The sequence below is a fragment of the Lemur catta genome, chromosome 1 (genome assembly GCF_020740605.2).
Source record: "Lemur catta isolate mLemCat1 chromosome 1, mLemCat1.pri, whole genome shotgun sequence".
In the NCBI taxonomy this organism is placed as follows: domain Eukaryota; kingdom Metazoa; phylum Chordata; class Mammalia; order Primates; family Lemuridae; genus Lemur; species Lemur catta.
The window spans coordinates 42650769-42674872 of NC_059128.1; the positions used below are offsets into that span (position 1 = coordinate 42650769).

Consider the following 24104-nt stretch of genomic DNA (forward strand, 5'->3'; position numbering starts at 1 on the left):
GTTTTAATTGCAGTTCTTCCACATACCAGCTACAAGGCTTAAGACAAGTTATGTAACCAAATAACCAATCTAGCCATCAGTTAACTCACATTTACTAAGGATAGTAATAAAAACCTGGGGTTATTGTGAGGAACATTTAAAGTGCCCTGCACTGCACCTGGAACATCAAAAATACTCTGAAGCTTTTTGCTAATAAGTTTTTTGAAATCCCCTGCACCCTCTGCCCTCTATTGCTTACCTTATCAGACAAATATTTTTTCTCACATCTAAGTTATAAACAGATTCCAAACCAACCTTCCAGATTCCAAACTCTTTCAATCCATCCTGCATGTTTTTCCCAGATTAATCTATTTGAACATTGCTTTCATGAAATACCATGCACCAACTTTTAAATGGCTCCCTGTCTTTAACCTCAGAGAATAAATTTCCATCCTTCCTGGTCTGGCCTCACTCTGTGCTCACTCTCCCCCTGAGCATTTCCTTGGCATTTCTTCCTCTCTTCTCCTGGCTGCTGAACACACCATCCTTACTTCTGCCTTGTGATTTTTCCGTACTACTTCTCTTGATGGCCCTGACTCCATCTACTCCTTCAGGTCCACTTGGCTTTATCTTCTTCATAAAACGTTCCACAACTTCGTTACTCACCTTCTTTCAAAGCCTAGACTATGACTGTCCTTAAAATGGATCTGTACTTTAGCCTTTTTGTTTTGCTCCCTTTCCTTCCTTCTGATTTTTTCATGAATCCCTTTTAAAATCACAGCTTTGTTAAGATATAATTCACATGCCATAAAATTCAGTCTTTTCAAGGTACAATTCAATGGTTTATGCTATATTCACAGACTTATGCAACCATCACCACTATCTAATTTCAGAGCATGTTAGCACCCCAAAAATAAACATTGCACTCATTAGTAGTACTTCCCACTCTCTTCTCACCTCTCTCCCCAGTTCCTAGTAGCCACTAATTTACTTTCTGCCTCTATGGTTTTGCCTATTCCGGTTATTTCATATAAATGGAATCATATAATACTTGACTTTTTGTGTCTGGCTTCATTCACTTGACTTCATGATTTTAGCATAATTTCAACGTTCATCTATTTTGTAGCATGTATCAATACTTCATTCTTTTCTTAGGCTGAATAATATTTCATTGTATGGATATACTACATTTTGTTTATCCATTCATTGCTTGAAAGACAATTGAGTTTTCCCATCTTTGTTAGACATTATGAATATTCACATATGTTTTCAATTCTCTTGGGTATCTACCTAGGAGTAGAACTGCTGGCTTATGTGGTGTCTTAGTTCGTTTGTGCTGCTATAACAAAATACCATAAACTGGGTGGCTTATAAACAACAGAAATTTATTTCTCACAGTTCTGGAGGCTAGGAAGTCCAAGATCAAGACACCAACAGATTTGTGTCTGGTGAGGGCTGCTTTCTAGTTCATGATGGTGCCTTCTAGCTGTGACCTCACATGGTGGAAAGGGTGGATGAGCTCTCTTTGGCTTCTTTTATTAGGGCACTAATCCCCTCAAAAAAGGGATTAGTGATCTACCCAAAGGGAGCCCCCCCAATCTAATCAAAGGTCCTACCTCTTGATACCATCCTTTGGGTTTAGGGTTTCAATATATGAATTTGGGGAGGACACAAACATTCAGACAATAATATAGGGTAACTCTATGTTTAACTTTTTGAGGAACTGCCAAACTGTTTTTCAAAGCAACTGACCATTTGTATTCCTACCAGCAATGTATAAGGGTTGTGATTTTTCCACATCCTAGCCAACACTTGTAATTATCTTTCTTATTGTAGTCATTCTAGTTGCTATGAAATGTTATCTCATTGTGGTTTTGATTTGCATTTGCCTGATGATGAATGATGTGGACCATCTTTTTTATGTGCTTATTGGCCATTTGTGTATCTTCTTTGAAGAACTGTCTATTCATATTCTTTGCCCATTTTTAATTGGGTTATTTGTCTTGGGTTATTGTTGGGTCATAATAACTCTTTATATATTTTAGAGACAAGTTCCTTAAAAGATATAATATAATATGCAAATCATTTTCCCAGTCTATAAAGTGCTTTTTCCCATTTTGTTGCTGTCCTTTGAAAAATGATTATTTTGTTATATTTTATTTTATTTTTTGAGACAGAGTCTCACTCTGTTGCCCAGGCTAGAGTGCCGTGGCATCAGTCTAGCTCACAGCAACCTCAAACTCCTGGGCTCAAGAAATCCTTCTGCATCAGCCTCCCAAGTAGCTGGGACTATAAGCATGCACCACCATGCCCAGCTAATTTTTTCTGTATATATTTTTAGTTGTCCAGCTAATTTCTTTCTATTTTTAGTAGAGACAGGGTCTCACTCTTGCTCAGGCTGGTCTCAAACTCCTGAGCTCAAGCGATCCTCCCACCTTGGCCTCCCAGAGTGCTAGGATTACAGGTGTGAGCCACCATGATGGGCCAATTATTTTAAATTTTGATAAAATTCAATTTAACTATTCTTTCTTTTGTTGCTTATGCTTTAATGTCTTGTCTAAGAAGCCACTGCCTTTTCTAAGGTTGCAAAGGTTTAGGCCTATGTTTTCTTCTAATAATGTTATAATTTTAGACCTTATGTTTAAGTCTATGATCGATTTGTAGTTAATTTTTGTGTATGGTGTGAGGTAGGGGTCTAAGTTCATTTTTTTTATGTGGATATCCTTTCTGACATTTTAAATATAGGCCTCTTACATTAGATAGATGTTCCTTAAGAGCTTATGACATGTGTTATGCATTCTACATGTCTGTCTCAATGCCCTACCCTGTGATAAGTTCACAATTAGCTACTATGTTTGTGCAGGGGTGTGTGAACATTTCATATTATTGTGTTGGTTCAAACATTTCACAAGAATCATGATATTTAAACTTAAGTCACAGGGGAAAAATGTATCACCCAGCATGGTTTTCTACAAAAAACTTTCTGTAACAAAAGCAGTAAATGCAAGCAGTGCATTTCTTTCCCCTTGAAGTAGAGATTTCACTGTTATATCAGAGACCTTCTTTCAGGCCATGTAAAAATAGCCCTATTCCTACCAAATGTTCCTTGTTTCTCAGTTTGCCAGTCCTTTTCTTAATTACAATGACTGCCCAGTTCTATCCAAAAAGTGGCTTCTCCATCCTTCCTTTCCATTCTTAGATCAAACCCCAGCCCCCTTGATTTCTACCTCCTTAGTAGCTTTATTGGCATGTTCCATTTGGGGCAATCCCCGTGACAAGGAGGGAATTCTGCTTACCTGGTATTTGACAGAAATAATTCATATTTCATTTTGCTGACCTCATTTGCATTTCTTAAGCCCCCCCACACACACATTCACATTCACACAAACCTTCTCTTATTTTCTTCTGCCCCCAATCTCTCTCCTTCTTTCAAACCCAGTGGTTATATTTTGTATTAACCTGTTAGAAATATAAAGCACAGCGTAAACAAGCTCAGAGAAAAAGCTAAAGTCAACTTGAGGATTACCAAGCCCGAGGGCTGTATTTGACGGCAGATCTGTGAGGTATCGTTTGGTCTAAATCTAAGTTCTGTGCTTGGTACCTTATTTGGATATTGCTGCTTTCAATGCTTGAGCTGTTCTTCCAAACACTGGAGTTCTCGGCTACTTTTCAGTATGATGTAAGTACCACAAGTATTGCATTGTCTTAGTGGTTCTAGTGGGGGATTTCTACATTTGAATACATTGGAAAAGGTGGAAGTAAATATTTAAGAAATGCACTTGAAGGCCTCATTTGATAAACTAGAAAAAAAAAATTTCAGTTTCAGAGATTCGAGTCTGACTCCTCTTTAATCTTCAAAGCAAACAACAGCTTGAAATACTCAAAAAGAGGGTCTAAAGGTTCCAGTTGCACTCATTCTAATCTAATTATTCCTCCAATGGTACTTAACTGAGGGCGCCTGCCTTCCTGTGCATGATATTGCTTAAACATAACTGCTGACTTTCTAAAGCTAGTAAAGCCTCTTATAAAGCTACAATTAAGCTATTTCAAATGTTAAGAAATGGGGTAGTTATTTATAACATTAAAATTCCTCCCATCACTAAATGTAGGGAACATTCATAGAAGTGGATTAAAGATAGCACAGTAGTCAGAGCAGTAGGCACGCGGCGGAGAGTTGTCAGAAAGTAACTCTCACTGGAGAGTGGGAAAACAACTAGAATGTGGAAACTGAGTGCACTTATGATGGAGTTACGTTCCAATAAACCATCATAAACTGAGAACATCATAAGTTGAAAATGCATTTGATACACTTAACCTACCAAACATTATGTTATAGCTTAGCCTAGCATACTTTAAATATGCTCAAAATACTTACCTTACTCTATAGTTGGACAAAATCATTTAATACAAAGGCTGTGTTATAATAAAGTGTTGAATCTCACATGCAATTTGTTGAATACTGTACTAAACATGAAAACCAGAATGGTTGTAGTGGTACTTGAAGTTGTAGTTTTTACTGAAAGCATATGGCTTTCACACAACCATAAAGCAAAAAAATCGTAAGTCAGGGACCATCTGTATTAAAAGGGTTTTTGAGCCACAACAGTCAGCTTCAACAATTTTGTCTGAGGAAAGGGAATATTCTGGAGGGACAAGTATATTTTTGGTTCTATAAAGGCATATTTGAGAAGCCACAGTTATTCAGAGCTTACTGGAGATGTGCAGAGGTCATTAAAGTACAATTCTTAGCTTCATTCCCAGTTTCATTTTAAATCTGCCCTGCCCATTAAACTCCTCAATTCCACCCACCTTTTTTTCTTGTTGTGCCACTTATGTATGCTATCTCATAGTTTATGCATCATTTTACATTGCCATAAATCTTTTGGGGATAAGGTGGGGAAATAAACAAATAAATTTTAAAAGTGGGGATTTTCCCAACAATGAGATTTCTCCATGGGACAGACCTATTGTTTCTTTAACGGCATGTACAGAAAAACAGAGATGCTGGATGCACTTCGAGGTGGTGATAGGAAAGTCTTGTATGCAAAGTTTCTGAGTTTGTAGAAAATAAAGAATAGAAGGAAAAAAAAAACCTCCCATGATCTCACCACACTTCCAGTCTTTTTTCTCTGAATATTTAAAAATAAATAAGCTCGTGATTTTGCAGCTGTATGTCCACTTTTGCACAGTTTTGTACCCTAACAAGCAATTTCCTATTTTATCAAAAACATTTTGCTACATACTTTCAACACCATAATTTACATAAACAACTCCCTCCTCTCTGGACATGCACACTGCTTGCAAGTGAACTATGTGGGACATCCATGGGTAAAAATAATTGGAGGAGTAGGGAGACTAGAGACTGTAGGCATCAATTTCTCCATGATGACTGGCTAAAAACACTGTAGTGGTTTTTCCCTATTTTTTGGTGCCAAACCTCTGGCATATGACAAAATTTCGCTTCTTTCACTCCTTTAAGGGTCTCACCGCTTTCTCGAAGTCTCTAATCTTGTTTCCCAGTTGTGTCAATGAACAAAGGGTTGGTGCCTGGTGGCTTCCCTTTCAAAGTGTTTGAGACAGTTCAAGAAGACTGTAAGACCTTTAAAACTGGGGTGTTATAATTAAGAGGTGTCTTATCTGAATCTTTCTGACCTAAATTTTTTGAGCCGTGCATCTGCTAGCGGGGCAGTTACCCTGGCTTCTTGTTTCTGAACCGAGTCCCCTCAACATAGAACAACAGTAAATGGGGGAAGTGCAAGAAAAGTAGGGAACAGAAGGACCAGTTCTCCATCACTAGTCAGTCTTCAACAGGTAAAGTTCTTTACCTCTTCCCTGTCCCTGCAGGCACCGTTCCAGGGTTATTAAAATTATTCAAGGTGTGGCTGAGGGTGGAGTGGAGGATGTATATCCATCTGAAAGCTTTAATAAACTGTTAGTTCTAAATCGCATGTAAAAATGCTCAAATACGTACAAAAAGCTGGAGAGGCTGGGGAAACGGTTTCTGAGTAAAATTCGTACAACTGAGTTGTGTCTTCCCCCTGCCCCCAAACGAGAGCATCGTAGAACATGTTTGACTAGCATCTGGTGGGAGCTTCCGAATGAGTTAAGGGCGCCTGCAAACTCCTGGGAGTCCAGTAGGAGTTGCTGATAGCGCCGGACATTGCTTGCAAAGCAATTTTTGTGGTTCACCTCCCTCTTGGGTTTTCTCATTTTTTTGTGGGATGTTCACGGAGCTGGCTTGGGCATTTACTTTTTAAAGTTTCTACATCCCAAATTCCTCTCTCCAGCTCCCGGGGTGCGGCACGTCTCACAGCCCTGAGACTTCTGGACTCACTCCAGGTGTGGGGAGGGGGCGGGAGGACTTTGTTCCCCGAAAACGACCTTGCTCTGGGAATTTCCTGCGACCGTTTCTCACGGGCAAGCCCCCTCCTCCGGCAGGGAGCGCAGACACCCACTAACGCGAGCCCCCGCCAAGCCGCAGCCCCGGGCGCGGGCCGGCGTGCCCCGCCGCCCACCGCGCCCCCAGGGGAGGCCGCCCGCGCTCCCTCCGCTCCCCCTCCTCAGGGCCCGCCGCCGAGAGCCCGGATGTTGGATTCAATCCCTGCGCTGGGTCCTTCATTTCCATAAAAGGGCAGCACTCCGCAGGGCTGAGATTGCCGCCGCCGCCGCCGGCACCGCCGGCGCCCCCCGCTCCCCCCCGCGCAGCCCCCACCCGCCGCGCGCGCCGCCCCGCCCCCCAGAAGGCCGCGCAGCCCCCCCCCGGAGCGCACCCGCGGGGGGCGGGGGGGCGAGGCCGGCCGGACCGGCTCCGGCCCGCTCGGCCGGGCGGGGGAGGAGGGAGCAGGCGCGCCCAGCCCCAGCCGGACTCGGACTGAGGGGGCGGGGAGAGAGGGGTGGAGCGCGGGGAGCAGGCGAGGGGCCGCGACGACGGGACTCCATTAGCGGCTCCGGCCCGGAGCAGCGGTTGGCTGGCTGCGGAGCGGGACCCGGGGGACGCGGACGCCGCCGCCCCGCTAGCCGCCACCCTCACGCCCGCTGCCGCACGAGCCCAGGCCGGGAGTGCGAGGAGCGCGCGGTGAGGGGCCGGGGCCCGGGCTGGGATTTGAGGGGAGCGCGGGTAGGGAGAGGAATGTTAAGCCTCCGGCGGCGGCGTCTCCCCCGGCCGGGGTGCGGCCGGCCGGCGGGCAGGTGAAGCCCGCCGCGGTCCGCTAGGCTGGGGCTGCGCGGGGCGGACGGGCGGCGCCGGCACCGCCGCGGGGGTGAGCGCGGCGCGGCCGCCGGGCAGGGGCGCGGGGCGCAGAGTGCTCCCCGCAGCCCGGCCCCACCGCCGCCCGCCGCAGTTGGCGCGGAACCCCCGGGTCCTCCGCTTTCTCCCACCCCGCGGCCGACACTGCGAATTCGGTGGGATTTGCCTGCCTTTGGGGGAGTGACGCTTGCTTACGAGAGCCATTTCCTCCGTGCTCGCAGGAAGGAGCCATGGCTCTGGACGGGATAAGGATGCCAGATGGCTGCTACGCGGACGGGACGTGGGAACTGAGTGTCCATGTAACGGACCTAAACCGCGATGTCACCCTGAGAGTGACCGGGGAGGTGCACATCGGAGGGGTGATGCTGAAGTTGGTGGAGAAACTCGGTGAGTGGCATCCCAGCCGCGTCAAAGTCGCGACTTCCCAGAAAGGAGGGGGAGGAGAGGAAAGAGACTTGCGGCGGGGGGAGGGGCGGATTTTGGAAATCTGGAAATCTTGGCATCCCGCACATGCTTTTTTAAAAGTTTAAAATTTTGTGATATTTAAGCAAATAAGCCTGTTCCCCTTTGCATCTTCTTTTGTTACTCTTTGAATTTTCATAATGTGATTCGAGCCTTCCAATTACAAACTTAATTGCGTAGTTATGGGGCCGGGGAATTCCTTAATTGTTAACATCTACCTACTTCATGTGAAAGAAATGAGGAAAGTATGCAAATGAATGTTGAGAGGGTGATATAGGGTCTGTGGTCATCTGTTTCTTCAGTACTTCAATTTGTTTCTTCAATACCTCAGTGTTGGTGACGTTTGGTATTGAGGATGATACAAAATCCATTTAAGAAAAAACGTACTGGTAAATGTACAACTATTGGCGCCGGTATGAAGTTTTTGTAGCTGTACTGTTACGTGGTGGAGTGCATTAAAATGTTCCAGTCATCCACTCTTACGAGGGGTGGGGCACTATTTGACAAACTTGGTGTCTGCATAGACCGTGCTCGAAGTAAACTATTTCGAGCGTTCAATTTTATATTAATAGCATGCCAGTGAAATAACTTTGTGTTAAAAAGCACTTTATTAAATTAATTCGAAGTCAACAATATTTGCTTGAGTATAAATACATACTGGATAGATTCTGACTCAGTTTTAAATAATCGGGTATCTTACAATACGAAGTATAAGAATGTTGCGCTACACATTTTGTCGTGAATGAAACCATTTTGTGGCTGGAAGAATCAACTAAATAGATCATTTTATCATAAGAGAAATAAGAGAAATGCTCAGAGGATTGTTTTCATGACCTTTAAAGTGCCTTTTGTATATAATGCAGCTGTGGGATAAGGTGATATGTGTGGCATTGTCTTTCTAGGCTGGAATTGTTTTTTGGTTTTGGGGACTTTTTTGAGGGGCTTTCTTTCTTTGGTGTTTTTTTAAACACAGCATTCATTCTTCAAGCCACACTGGAAAAGTAGAGAAGTGGTTATTTATCACCAAATCTATTTCTTATCAGGGGATTATCGCATACCTACCATATAAACTTACTGAAATAGCACTCTAATGCAATTTGCAAAATAAGGCAGAATTCATTTAGGTGGACCTGCCTTCTGCCTCTGTAGGAAGTTTAATTATTGAAGGATCAAAGAGAAGCTCCTTACAAGGTAGCCTCCTCCTAAGACTGTTCATTGTTTGGCTCTGGGAGACATAGCCTAGGAAAGAGAGCCCTCCTAGATAGCCCTTTGGAAATTAGGTTTCCCCCTATTGCTTAACCAATTAACTGGCAGTTAACAGTGTTTTTATCTGATTTGAACAAGTAAATCTCTGTTTGCAAAATGTATATGAACCTTTTTTGTCCAGTACTGGTATGGAATTATTTAAGGATGGCAATATCAAATATGATGTTTATATTTCCTTTGTTCTCAAAGGAAACAAGCATTTGTATCAGAAATTATCAAATATATGATAAATGGACCTTAATACATTGGTCTCAATGAGATATTATTTATATTGCAAAAAAAGGAGCTGTTGAAGGTGACTGAGACAACTTGTAGTTCTTGAAAGCCAGGCTTTATCTAATGAATAAATAATGATTTCTATATTTATTTTGCATTGATTAGAACTGTTTATTACAGATTCACAGTCATAAATAGAAATATGGAGAATAAATTGTGTGCAGACAGAATTGATGTTAATTTTAAGTCACTATAATCTTAATCTTTTTTAATGCTTATGCATTTTAAATTTTTTTCTGCAGAGAAAGAAGCCTAACAAGGTAGGAAGTGCTGTACATATGGGAACCTTGCATCTTTCTTGAATTGAACAAATATGATTCCTCTTGTGCTTTGAGTTCCAAATAGAAAGTACTTTTCAGCGTAATTCTGACTTTCCTGTTTGGTAAAAGTGGAGTTAGACAATTTTTTGCTCCTGGTTTTTAGGACAAGATACTTTGAATAGTAAACTATTTTGTTAACCTGTTGGCAAGTAAATAGAAGAAAAATTCAGCAGGAAAGCATTGAAAACATCCACAAACCAGGCTAGTCAAATGAGAAAAGAACTTTGTAATTTTTTAGAGTTGCCTGAAACTGGAATGGCTTGCCTTTTGAAGCCCTGAGTTATGTCTCCGAAGGTATTAAGGGGCAGACTGGATGACTACTTGCCAGCAGTGGCTAAGGTGGATCAAAGGAGCTTGCATTCTAAGATAAGAGGTGGAGATCACGGTAGGGATGAGATGGCACAGGAGTCTGGCGTCTCAGACCATTGATGGGCAATTAGCACAATCAGGCTACTATGACCTGGGAGCAATTATGGCAGAAGGTACAGCACCGTTAACCTACATCTTCAAACCCCAAACTGCCTGATAACTTCCTAATCTCGTTGGAACCATTGTATGTTAAGTTTGTCTTCCCATTTAATGTTGGTGACAGCAATTATTTCCCTGGAGTTAATAGATCCCAGGATGACTCTTCAACATTGTATTAAAATTTGTGTGTGTGCCCATATGGAAGTTTCTGGGAAGAGGCTTATTTGCTTTCATTGGTTTCTCAAAGAGGACTGTGATCAAAAAGGTTGACTTAGCTCTACAGTTCAGCCCTTGAACATCAGTCTTTTCGGGAAGCTACAGTGTTTATCTCAGACTGAGGCATTTTAATTAAGTAAGACAAAAACATAAATAATGTTTCCTCAGTATGGGTCAGCAATATCTTTGGATTTAGTTAGAATTTTTTTTTCCTCATGTGTCAACTTGAATTAGAATCTTATAAAGAACTTTTGCACCTCAGTTATCGTCATTAAAATATGATTCTTAGATTTATGATTTCAAAGATCTGCAAGTTCTCTTTTCAATCTTAGTATAAAACACATTTGTCATTCTGCATTAACCTTTTAAAAGAAAATAAAGACTATATGCCATGAGGAAGTGAGCTTTAGGGAATTATATTCTGATATGACAGTCTTTTTCATCTGTGATTCAGTCTGTGCTGATACTAGACAAATAATTGATCCCCTCAATGTTTATACCTCATCTTGAAAATGAAAAACTGTTATTTTCACCCATTTATTTTTTGAACATCAAAATTGAAAGCTTTAAACAGAGCTTTTAAAATTTAGTGGGGTTTTTTTAATTAAAAACAAATTTCAAATGTGTATAGTGTTTTTTAAAGAAAAAATATAAAACATTAGGGATAAGGATTATAAAAACAAGACATTAGAGAATGAAACTAAAATAATTGTATTCAAAAATGAATTTTGTAAAGAATTGGGAAAAATCCCAATTTTATGGGATTCTTCTGGCAGCTATTGAGAAGGATTAAAGAAAACCTTTATACTCAGTGGGATTCAGAGTTTAGTCAGCATTGAGGACTCTGAGTACCTAAGAGATGGTTAGCTTTCATACTTGGTGGATGTGTTCAGTGAGTTTTAGTATCATTTTATAAAAAGTATCTTTTTAAAACTTTGACATTAAATTTCTACCTTTCTATAAAAATTCAATTTAGGTAGAGAATAAGGAACTTACTGTAATATGGAGCTCACTGAATGGCAGTGTCCAACATCCAGCTCTGTGAACTTAGAGGGAAAAATAGGCTGGGTGATTGCTAAGTTTCTCCTAGCTCTGATTCTATGAGTATGAGGAATGTAGAAGTTGGGTTAGATCAGATCAGTTAATAATCCAGCGAAAAAAAATGCAAGTTGGGGGACTTGGGAATAAATAAAGAGAAATGTATAAAGTTGCCTTAGAAAATTTGAAGATTATGTTTCTGACTGTGGCCTTTGGAAAGAAGTAGTCCCTGCTTTTAAGTGTGTCATGTTCTTGGCATGTAATAATGAAAAAAGTACATTTATATTGGAGTTGCATGTTAGGATCAAGTTAGGTTGTAAAGTCTGCACACATGACCAAAAAAAGAAGTAGATTTTAGTAAAATTATACTAAAGTAAAATTATACTAAAAATCCTTTAAAGTGATCATTAAGTAGGCTATACATTCATTGAATCTCACAGAAGTAGAAAACAGGTAGTTTTTTCTCTAGGAACTCCAAAAATAAGTCTCTTTAGTTGAGTGCCAAAGAAGTTGGCTTGCATTAGGGGCTTTGTTACACACAAAAAATACTTTAAACACTAGGATCAGAGCTTGGCAAGATGCACACAGGGAGAGAGATGCATATGTAACTGGACAGCTCCCTTCTCAGACGCATGCTTAGTGCTCCCTGGGGAAGGCATATGCTTTTTTAGTGAAATGGTGTCTATGCTGTTGAAATCCTGTTTTTCTTCCTGAGGGCTTATGGAAATTAAACGTCTACATGCTGCATCCTCATTGCATTCATAGTGAAATATATTAAGATTATAAGAAATTTTGAAAAATCTTTGGAGGTGGGGTGGGAGAACCACTTAATGGCAAAATGTTAAAGCGAATTGGGTCTTAGTCAAGTCTGATAGCAGGTTTAGCTAGTGTTTAGAATACTGTTAATGATTCATAGGAACTGCATATTGAATTTTATCTGTTTCTTAGCGAATTTTAAGCTCCTTAAAAATATAGGACAGTACATAAATTTCACTATCATTCTATGGCACCTAATAAAGTTTGAGATATTCGTTGGACATGTTATGGGGTATTTGCTGTCATGTGTGGGTTCGTTTTTGTTTTTTTTTTTTTGCTGCCATGTTTAATACCCAGTTTTTTAAGATAAAAACTGTTTCCAAATAGAGTTACTTATAGAGACACTAAAAGGAATATATGTTTTATTCATTTCCTTACAAAAGACCTTGTTGGAAATGTCTAATAGCTATTGGAGAAAATCGAAAGAAACTAAAGTTTTACTTTTTATCTTCAACACTTAATTTTTTTAAATTTTAAACTTCAAATGTAAGGAGTGATTTAGTGAACACTGTATAATCTTCATCTAGATCACTAGTTAACATTTTGCCATTTGAATTCTCTATATACACAAACACATTTTTTGGAGCCATTTGAGTAAGTTGCAGACATCTTAACCTTTCATCCCTCAGTACTTTAAGTGTGTATCACCTAAGAACAAGTACCTTCTCTTACATAGTTGCAGTACAATGTTCAAATTCAGGAAATTTAACATTGATTCAATATCATAATCTAATATACATCTATATTCAAATTTTGTTAGTTGTCCCAGTAATGGCCTTTGCTTTTTTCCATCTGGGATCTCATTCCACATTTAGTTGTTACCAAATTGGCCTCTTAATCTCCTTTAATACACAGAATGGCCACCAAGTGTGGAACCACAGGAGAATATATAATAAATGGCTTATTGATACTACATTAAGATACAAATAAAATAATAGTGTCTGTTTCCAAACTTCACGGCCACCCTGCACAACAGTTCTTCAGCCTTTGTCTTTCAAGACGTTGTTTTATCTTTTTAAAATAAGGTTCTTTGTCAGTGCATTTCACTTAAGAGTGATATTTTTATAGGTTCTGTTTCATATACTTTATCTTTAAAATTTAGTTTACTTCTTAGCTTTCTATTAGATAAACTGTGGATAATATTTTTTAGACATCATTAGATACAGATTTCCTGTAATATCAGCTGTCCTCAGACTGTAGTGGGTACTAACAGATACACAGATTGTTAAGAAACATGTTGCCTTTTTTGTCAGATCTGAATACAACTTCTGGCACTGCCACTTAACTGGTTTGTATGATCTCTGAGCAACTAATTCAACCTACTGAGTGGGTTTTAACTTCTATGAAATAAAAATTTTAAAAAATTCCTCATAGATTTTGGTGAGATTTAAATGAGATAATACCCATGAAGTTGCTTTATATAAACTATTAGTGCTATACAAATGAGATTGACTACTTTCTCAGTGGCATTGAAAGTTTCTGCATATATTGAAGTGGGGAAAAAAGAAAAAGGGGTTAAAATGTAATCTAGAATATTCAACATTAATAAGTTCCAGCTTTACTGGTGGGGAAAAGTTTGGGATTGCTTTCTGTTCCCATCCCCCAAACAATAAGAAAAATATCTATCATTCTACTCTTCCCCCACTTCCAGACACACACCTACCTCTGTAATGTAACAAAGCTATTTAAGTACTGTTTCACAAGGTTTCTGAAATGCAATGGACCAATAAGTGGATGATAGTATTCCAGGGATTTGAAAAATTTATACCCATAAAAGCATCAGTAGTAAATTAATTCTCTACTTAATACATTCTGTAAGAGCAATAATTTTTATTCATTTATAACAAAGGAATGATATAAAATTGTTTCTTGGCACATGAAAACATTGGGCCTATTTAGAAACTAATGAAAGTGGTTTCAGAAAACAGCTACTGTATGTAGTATTTTTGTTTAAGTATTTTACTGAAATAAAAATGCTAATGTCATGGTACATTAAAAAAAGGTATATATGTCCAGTGTGAGGTAAACATATTTTAAAAATAATTCTTTTTTTAAATTAAGAGATGTAACATTCTGCACTTGGAATTGTGGTTACAAATTCATATTCATTATATTTCATTCTTAAATTATTTGCATAATTATTATATAATTGTTTTTTCCTGTTAAGTTTTTTTCTTTTCTTTTTTTTTTCCCTAGAATTTTATGGTGTTACAAATGTTTTGGTTACATGGATTGTTTTTATAATGCTTGAGTCAAAGTTGTAAGTGCACCCATCACCCAGAATAGTGTATGTATATTGTACCCATTAGGGTATGATTTTTGCCCATCCCTTCCCCCTCCCACCTGCACAATTTCCATGGAGTTTTACTTCCATCTGTGCACATGAGATGAGTGCTGATTGGTTAATTTCAGTTTAAGAGTGAGTACATGTGTTTGTTTTTCCATTCTTGCCATACTTCATTTAGGAAAAGGGTCTCCAGTTCCATCCAGAGTGTTGCAAAAGGTATTTATTCATTTTTTATGGCTGAGTAGTACTCCATGGTATACATATACCACATTTTATTAATCCACTCATGAACTGATAGGCACTTGGGTTGATTCCCCTTCTTTGTGATTGTGAGTTGTGCTGCAATAAACATTCGAGTGCAAGTGTCTTTTTGATAAAATGACTTTTTTTCCTTTGGGTAAATACCCAGTGGTTGGATTGTTGGATCAAATGGTAGGTCTACTTTTAGTTCTTTGAGGAATCTCCGTACTATTCTCCATAAAGGCCGTACTAGTTTGCAGTCCCGCCAACACTGTATAAGTGATCCTTTCTCTCCACATCCATGCCAGCATATATTGTCTTAGGACTTTTTGATAAAAGCCATTTTCACTGGGATTAGGTGATACCTCCTTGTGGTCTTGATTTGCGTTTCTCTGATGATTAGTGACATTGAGCACTTTTTCATGTTATTGGCCATTAGTCTATCTTCCTTTGGAAAGCTTCTGCTCATGTGTTTTGCCCACTTTTTAATGGGGATGTTTGATTTGCTAATTTGCTTGAGTTCTTTGTAGATTCTGGTTATTAGCCCTTTATTGGATGTATAGCATGCAAATAAATTCAGATATCTAAGACTTCTGTCTCATTGTGATTTTGATTTGCATTTCTCCCATTCTGTAGGTTGTCTGTTTGTTCTGTTGACTGTTTCCTTGGCTGTGTAGAAGCTTTTCAATTTAATCAAGTCTCATTTATTTATTTTTGTTGCTTTGATTGCCCTTGGGGTCTTCATAAATTCTTTGACTAGGGCAATATCTAGAAGAGTTTTTCCAATGTTTTCTGCTAGAAATCTTATGGTTTCATGTCTTAGATTGTGTTTGTCCATCTTGAATTAATTTTTGTGAGTTGTGAGAGAGAGAGATCCTGTTTCAGTCTTCTATATGTGGCTGTCCAATTTTCCCAGCACCATTTATTGAGTAGGGATTCTTTTCTCTAGTATATATTGCTGTCCACTTTGTCAAAGACCAGATGGCAATATGTGAATGGTTTTATATCTGGGTTCTCTGTTCTATTCTATTGGTTTATGTCTTTATTTTTGTGCCAGTACCATGCTGTTTTGGTTACTGCACCCTTGTAGTTAGTATAATTTTTTTCTTAATGTCAGGCCTATTGAGGTATAATTTACATGTAGTAAAATTCATCCTGTTTAGTATAATGTTCTGAGTTTCAACATACTCATAGTCATGTAGAACTACTACAATCAAGATGTAGACCTTTTACAACAGTCCAAAAAGTTTCCTTGTGTTCTTTGTAATCAGCCCATCTCAACTCCAGCTTCTGAAAATAGTTTGCCTTTCTAGAAAGAATATCCTATAAATGGAACCATACAATATCTAGCTCCTGGAATCTGGTTTCTTTCACTTCACATAATACATTTGAGTTTCCTTTGTATGTTATTAATAGTTTTTTTTATTGTTGACTAGTAGTCCATTGAAAGGATATGTACCACAGTTTATCCATTCAGCAATTGGGCATTTGGGTTGTTTCCAGTTTTTGGAGATTATGAGTTAAGACTGCTATACACATTTATGTGAATATATATTTTTATTTTCATTGGCAACAACCCAGGAGTGGGATTGCTGAGTAGTGTCCTAAGTACATGCTTAAAGTTATAAGAAACTGCCGTACTTTCCCAGAGTGGCCACATCATTTTGCCTTCAGCATTATGAGAGAGTTGCAGTTGCTCTAAGTCCTCCCCAACACTTGTTATTGTCAGGGTTTATTTTGTTGTTTGTTTTAATTTTAGCCATTCTGATAAACAGCAGTGGTATCTCACTGCAATTTTAGTTGCATTTCCCTAATAAGTAACCTACTGGCTAGGTAGATTTTCAATTTTCAGAATCTCAATATAGGTAACCACAGAGTAAGCCTTCATTTAAGTTTGTTCCCCTCCGTTTGTAATGTGTAATATATTAGGGTTCTTTGAAGATAGTTCTTCAAATAATGGCAGCGCTCTAAACTAGAACATATGTAAACAATATCTAAATCTCTTTAAATAAAAATATCTATTATACAACTATACTCTTGTGAGTCAAAGGGTTAGTATCCAAATCCTAGTCTGCTTTCCTTCTTTGAGAATATTATACATATTTATTCATAGTGGCTTACCTAGAGTTACATAGTAAAATGTTTTGAAAATTAATTGAAAAAAATTAATTGAAAATATCTTCTGATATTCTCTCACCTTCAGTAATTCTGCTTTTAAGTGAATTAGTGTATATGAGATTAAAAAGGAGATAAGCAGTAAATGATTAAGATGTGAGGATTACATCTGCATTTTCATTCATGATTCGGGTTTCAGACTGTACTGTCTAGATATACAAGGACCGGCCAGCATCATTGCATGCTTGGGGCGACCCTTGTACACCTTTCGTGGTTATTGAGCTGATAACTTCCAACCCAGAGGGGTGATATCTACTTTAGAATCTGTAGTCTTTTCTCAGATATTTAACTGTCTTATTTTTATGTCATACTGTAACTAAAAAATACGTATTTTAAAGATCAATGGTAATTTCAAAGCATTAATGTAATGATGTTTTTGATATCTTTTTCTTAATGGAACACTCAGGGTTATGAATAAAACACCAGTAAAGTGCTAGCATTATTGATTGTAGACGAAGTTGTCTATTGGGTAAGTGCTTCCCAGCTTAATGTTCCTTAATGTAGTTCCTGGGTTCAGATTTGAGAATTTTATAACCTTTGAAATTAAAAATAACTTGAAAAAAAGCAAATGATTGTTGTATCAATTTAAAAAGTTTTATGGAAGGTAGTGATGAATTCTGTTGCTCAGATAGAATGCTCTTGTTATAGGGCATAGATTTTGAGAGACAGCAGTTCTGTGTCAGAAATTTGACTTTACCATATTCTAGGTGTATGACCTTGGGCTGTGTGACCAACTGCCTTATCTGTGCTTACGGTTCCTCATCGGAAAAATAGATAAACTATGCTAAATGGAGAGTATTTCTATAAATTTAATATTCTGGTTAGACAAATGCCTTTAGAAGGTGAATTTTGTTAGTGGTTAAGAGCTTAGTCTAAGTAAGACCTGGATACTTTGTAGTTACATATGACCTTGGGCAAATTATTTTAGCTTTTCCTGACACACTATTTAATCTCACTTAACCTGTGTTTACTTACCTGTTTTTAGGAGTTAATGTATTGAATAAATATGATGTTAAAAGGATTAACAGAATCCCTGGTGGTTAATAGAATGACTATACTAAGAGCTCCATAAAATGTAATCCACAGTTATCTTTCAAATACTATGTAAACCTAAAACATAAATTTGAACTGCAGTTTTAAATATTCTAATTGGCTTATTTTCATTTTATTTATATAGTGTTTAACCAGAAACCCCTTCTTATTTTGTCTCTTGTTAAAACCATTTTAGAAGATTTTCTTGCCTTTGTAGATTCTGTTTAATGGTTGTGAATTCTCTAAGTACACTCCCTGGGTTTGAATACTACCTGCACTACATATAAGCTTTGTGACCTTCTGCCAAGTTACTTAACATCTCTGTAACTTAGTTGCCTTTTAAGTAAAATGGAGATAGTGTTTGACTTACCTCATTGGGTTATTGGGTTATTGGGTTATTGTGAGGATTAAATGCACATACATGTGTAAAGCACTTAGAATGGTTTTTGGCACATAGTACTAGTTGTAATAATTATTTTATTGAGGGTCCTGTTGGATGTTGGGATTGGGAAATCTCACAGTTATCTCACCTTATGAATTTGGGAATTAAATGCCTTAAAGAACTTAGAATAGCAGAGAGGGGCCTTAGGATGAGATGGGACATTTCTTGTGTAAACATTTCTGGGTGAAGATAATTCTGCACACTCGTGCTTTATTTTTGGTAGGTTATAGAGGTATATGGCATGAGACATGTGGAAATAAGAGGTACGTGAACTTGACTTGCAGTAGCAAATATTTATGGAGGGCCAAGCATTATATTAGGTAATGGGATGTCCTTGCTCTCCATGTGAGTAGTTTTCTACTAACAAAGTGAAAACAGAAGATTGCTTTGAGGTGATGGTCTGGTTGAGAAGTGCCAAATAAATGGCATTTGAGTACAGGTAGATGATAGAGATTTAGAAGCATGGGTAATGACTGGCCTTATTTGAAGAGCGCCAGAGTGAAAAGTTAGGAAGAAAGGCATTCCAGGTTGGGGATTGCATTGTTCTTGGTGTATTGTAGAATAGCTTGGAGAAATAGAAGATAAGTTTATAGAGAGGAAAGATATAGTTAATAAATGTGAAATATTCCATTATTCCTTCACTCAACCACTTAATATTTTTAAATAAGAACCTATTGAATGACAGAGACTATACTGCAAACTGGAGTGAACAGAATTAACTGCTTCCTTACCTTCACCCAACTTGTAGTCTTAGGGTAAGGATAGTCTTTACATAGTAATTACTATAGTGTGATGAGTGTTATGGTAATTGAAATAGTTATAGGGGTATGTACTGGGGATCCTGACCTAGTATATACAAAAGGATTTCTGGAGGGAAGTGACTTAAGCTGAGACCTGAAGATGAATTAGGTTAGTCAGGAGAAAAATGGCAGGAGATACCCAGGTGAGGGGATGGGATGGCAGAACAACTAACTGGTTGGGGAGAGGCTGAGAATTCCCAAGGTGAGAAGGGGAGCATAGGAGGGTGGCCAGTTGAGGAACTGAAAGAAGTCTAATGATGATGGGGAGGCAGTCCTGGGGAACCAGTGACTTAACATGAGGCTGAAGAAGAAAACAAGTGCTTAAAGTACTTTGTGAACCAGATTTAAAAGATTTGACATTATCCTAGAGCTGTGAAATGCCAATAAAAGATTTGAAACAGGGAGAGACATCGGATTTTTATAAATTTGAAGTTTATTGCATTAATATAAGTCAATAATATAAGATATAAGCAGTGATAAGCCTCTCGGATTTTAAGAAATATTTTTTCCAGCAGTCTACATTCTAGTTCTCTATTAGTATTTTCTGAGATAAATTTAAAATGTCAAAGCCAATTAAATAGTCTTACTAAATTATTTCTTTTGAACTATAGAATAGCTAGTGCCTTTGATCACTTTTAAAAGACAAATCCAGTTAGTAAGTCAGTGAGTCACATACTAACTGGAGAATTTAGCCCTGATGTTACTGTCTTAGAATTTGTCAGACATTTATACTGTGTGGACTCTGGGCCCTATCTTCTAGGAACTAAGCCAAGTTGAACACAATTAGCAATAAGCCTTCAGGATTGGATAGAAAGTTACCCCACCCTCTGGAAATGAATAATTGGCATACTTTCTATTTGTGCACTCTTTAATTGCATGCATGGCTTATATGATTTGATAAAACTTCCCAACAACTTTGAGTTAGTGTATCTTATAGTACCACATAATAAGTTGGGATTGATAGACATTAGCATTTTGGATTTGTAACTTCAAAAGGCTATTTGTAAACTTAGTTGATCTGTTGATTTTGTTTTGAAGAGTGAATTCCCAAGTTTTCAGTCAGTTAGCTCTGTGGAAGAAATAACAATTTGTTATTTTTTATTAGAAGTTTAGTTTCTGTTTGGACTGCCATAAAAAATGTCATAGCCTGAGTGGCTTAAACAATAAATATTTATTGCTCACAGTTCTGGAGGCTGGGAAGTCCAAAATCAGGGTGCCAGCATGGTTGGCTTTTGGTGAGGATCCTATTCCTGGTTTCTTCACATGGGGGAGGGAGAGAGAGAAAAGCCAGCTCTCTCCTTTCTCTTCTTGTAAGGGCATTAATACCATCAGAAGGGTTCTACCCTCCATGCCCTGATTATCTCCCCACAGCCCCGTCTCCAAATGCCATCACATTGGGGATTAGGATTTTAACATGACAAATTTGAGAGGACATAGACATTGAGTCCATAGCAGTTTCTAAATGCTTTCCGTAAATGAACACTGTCTATCTCAGCAGTTGAAGCTTTAATGTAAAAACAATAATTTTCTTAAGGTAAAATTGAATGGGGTACTTTAAATGAAATATGTTCGCAATTTGAATATGTCAATTTTGATGCAGTTTACAGCTTCTACTAACACATTAAAAACTTTTGGCCAGGTGCAGTGGCTCACACCTATAATCCCAGTGCTTTTGGAGGCCAAGGTGGTGGGAGGATTGCCTTGAGACCCTGCCTCTATAAAATAAAAAAAAATTAACTGTGTATGATGTCTTTTTCTGTAGTCCTAGCTACTCAAGAGGCTGAGCCAAGAGGATAAAACTATAGTGTGGGCAACAGAGCTAGACCCTGTCTCTTAAAAATAAACAAACCAAAACAAAATGAACTTTTTTTTTTAATAGTATGACATACCAGCCAGATTTTTGGAAACAACACTTTGCACAGTTTCAATATGCACGTTTCACTTACCACAGTTTAATTAAATAACAACAGTTGTTTAACAACATGGCTCACAATTGCATAAAGTACAAATTTTGTTTGCTAGCTCTTCAGTCCACAAATCACTTGTAAATAACAGATGTTTATCATGATCAGTGACCAGTCATGTCATTTTTTTCAAAGTCTGTCTATGACTGGTGACTTTGTACCTTTATACTATTCATGCACAGACAGCAAAGTATATAGTTGTATTGCCTCCCTGTCCTCTAGTAACAAACTCATGTGATATTTTACAAAAATGGGTAATTGAAAAAGAGAATTGACCAAGAAAGATAAAGTGAAGAATGAAAATGACCAGCAAAGAAACAAAGTGATAATGAAATGCTGGAAATGAAATTCAAATGAAATATAAAGGTAGTTATAGAAGAAATAGCTCACCATGGGAATGGGAATGCCTTTTCCATTTGGCAGACTATAGATATGCAGCCAACGGAATTTAGCGAAGGTGAACTTGTTGACATAAATGAGGCAAGTGGTGTGACAGAAAGGATGAAGATGTCCCAAAGGAAGTGACACCAGCAAAAAAACCCAAAATACAAAAAACCCCTGCCTATTGAAGGAACTTTCAAGAGATATTTCTTGATATTCAAAGTACAAAGGATAAAATGTTAGAATTTGATCTAAACGTAGAAAGGAGTATCACAGTTTGCCAAGGCATAAGATTCTAGCTCCACATCATAAGTTACATGAGAAGGCAAGCACTATTTAAGCTACTCTTGTTACATTTTTACAGAAAAAGGTAACATTTCTCAATGTTTTTAGTGTTTTAAACTATAGTACACTAAATAAACAGTGGCTTTGCTGTTTTTTTCCATTTTCATACATTTATATAATCACAGATATTTTAATGGTTGACAAGAAATCTTATTATGGAACAATTATAGTTTTTCAATTGATTATTCAAATTGCTTACATATTGCCTATATATTACAAATATTTATTGGTTTAATTCCATATGCCAGGCCCTGGTCTCAGCCTCTGAGATACTAGATGAATAAAATCAAAGACTCCTAATCTAGTGGGGAAGTTAGTAACATAAAATAAATTATAATTAAGTGTGATGTATCATTCTAAGTGCTAGAGTCTACCTTGGTGCTTTGACAGGAGGGTCGGTGAAAACTCAGATGGTAATATTGGTGCTGGGTTTTCTATGATTTTGCCATTTTGATAAAAGGGGACAGGAGAAGATATCCAGTCAAGGAAACCTGAAACACCAGCTTGTTCCACAAAGTAGACCAGAGCATGAGCTGCTCCTGGGAATGGCGAGAGCCCCCTGGACAAAGACAATGTGGGACACAGATGCTTAAGGTTTGCATAATCTATTAAGGGATTAGAAGACACTTCAGCAACAGAGAGGCTTGGAAAGTTTTTAAGTAGACAAGTAAAGTGATCAGGTTTGCATTTTAAAAGATAACTCTGGGTAGTATTGTAAAAAATGGAGTTATAGTAGTCCGGGATAGAGATGTTGAGGACCTGAACTAAGGCAAAATAAAGGAGAGGAAGGGACAAGTGAACAGCTCCTTAACAGGTAGACTCCATAGTACTTGGGTGGAAATAAAAACTGAGGGAGAGGAAGAAGTAAAAGACAACTTAGATATATAGTGTACAATTTTGAAGACATAAAGATTAGGTTAATATAATTACTATTTTATGATCTTGGTATAGTCTTCCCTTAATTTGCTAGATGGGGTGGGGGACAATATTATGAAATGTTTGTATGCTTCATTACCAGTATTTCCTTTTTTTATTTTGTTGATTAATGATAACTTGATGCAGGAGAATAAGATTCGGCAGAGTTCAAAAGTATATATCAAGTTAGAGTTGGAGCTTTTATTGAAGCATTCTTTTCCTGTTTTTCATAGCTGTGGAAAATCATTATAGAAATTTCAGTTAAGTCCTGGATGTTAATGTTGTAGATTGCACTGTTGAGAATTCTGTTTCTCCAGAATAAGGGATAGTTCTGGAAGGAAAGGTTACCTCTCTAGAATAAGATTGAGCAATTTAGGAATTTGCTTCTGATCTTTCTAGAATAATCTGATTACCAATGAACAGTCTTAAGGAAGATAGGAATGACTTGAAAGTTACTTCAATTATTTTTTTTTTTATTTTTATTTTTTGAGACAGAGTCTCACTTTGTTGCCCAGGCTAGAGTGCCGTGGCATCAGCCTAGCTCATAGCAACCTCCAGCTCCTGGGCTCAAGCAATCCTCCTGCCTCAGCCTCCCGAGTAGCTGGGACTACAGGCATGTGCTACCATGCTCGGCTAATTTTTTCTATATTTTAGTTGTCCAGCTAATTTCTTTCTATTTTTAGTAGAGACAGGGTCTTGCTCTTGCTCAGGCTGGTCTCGAACTCCTGACCTCGAGCTATCCTCCCGCCTCAGCCTCCCAGAGTGCTAGGATTATAGGCGTGAGCCACCGTGCCCGGCCTCATCCTTTACATTTTAATAAATATTAGGGATAATATTATGGAGGTCACTCAAAAAACTTATTTAAGCATTGATTTTACTTGTAGACCCTGTCTTTTTTTTTTTTTTTTTTTTTTTAGAGACAGAGTCTCACTCTGTTGCCCGGGCTGGAGTGAGTGCTGTGGTGTCAGCCTAGCTCACAGCAACCTCAAACTCCTGGGCTTAAGTGATCCTACTGCCTCAGCCTCCCGAGTAGCTGGGACTACAGGCATGCGCCACCATGCCCGACTAATTTTTTCTATATATATATTTCAGTTGGCCAGATAATTTCTTTTTATTTTTAGTAGAGACAGAGTCTCGCTCTTGCTGAGGCTGGTCTCGAACTCCTGACCTCGAGCGATCCACCCGCCTCGGCCTCCCAGAGTGCTAGGATTACAGGCGTGAGCCACCGCGCCCAGCCTGTAGGCCCTGTCTTTACACACTATTGGGAATACTGTCTCACTAGAACCATTAGAAGAGTTGAATATTTGTTTCAGGGATTGGAAAGGAAGACAAGCTAAAACTCTTCTATTGTTATTAGCTTTGTAGAGAAAAGAAACCCTGGCCTAAGGCAACAAATTGTAGCTGAGAAAAAGGAAGTAGGTTGATTCTTGGCATTT

The 24104-nt window shown here is 38.3% G+C and overlaps 1 protein-coding gene across 2 annotated transcripts in view; it reads left to right on the top strand.

Annotated features, from left to right (window-relative positions):
- The first annotated feature begins 6828 nt into the window (after positions 1 to 6828).
- Positions 6829 to 24104, top strand: part of FERMT2 (FERM domain containing kindlin 2) — a 73544-nt gene continuing 56268 nt past the window's right edge. For both annotated transcript variants that reach the window (XM_045567003.1, XM_045567008.1), the window contains exons 1-2: positions 6829 to 7054; positions 7447 to 7612. In XM_045567003.1, coding sequence (XP_045422959.1) covers positions 7456 to 7612 — 157 coding nt within the window. In that variant the 5' untranslated portion in view covers positions 6829 to 7054; positions 7447 to 7455. The remainder of the gene's footprint in view (positions 7055 to 7446; positions 7613 to 24104) is intronic.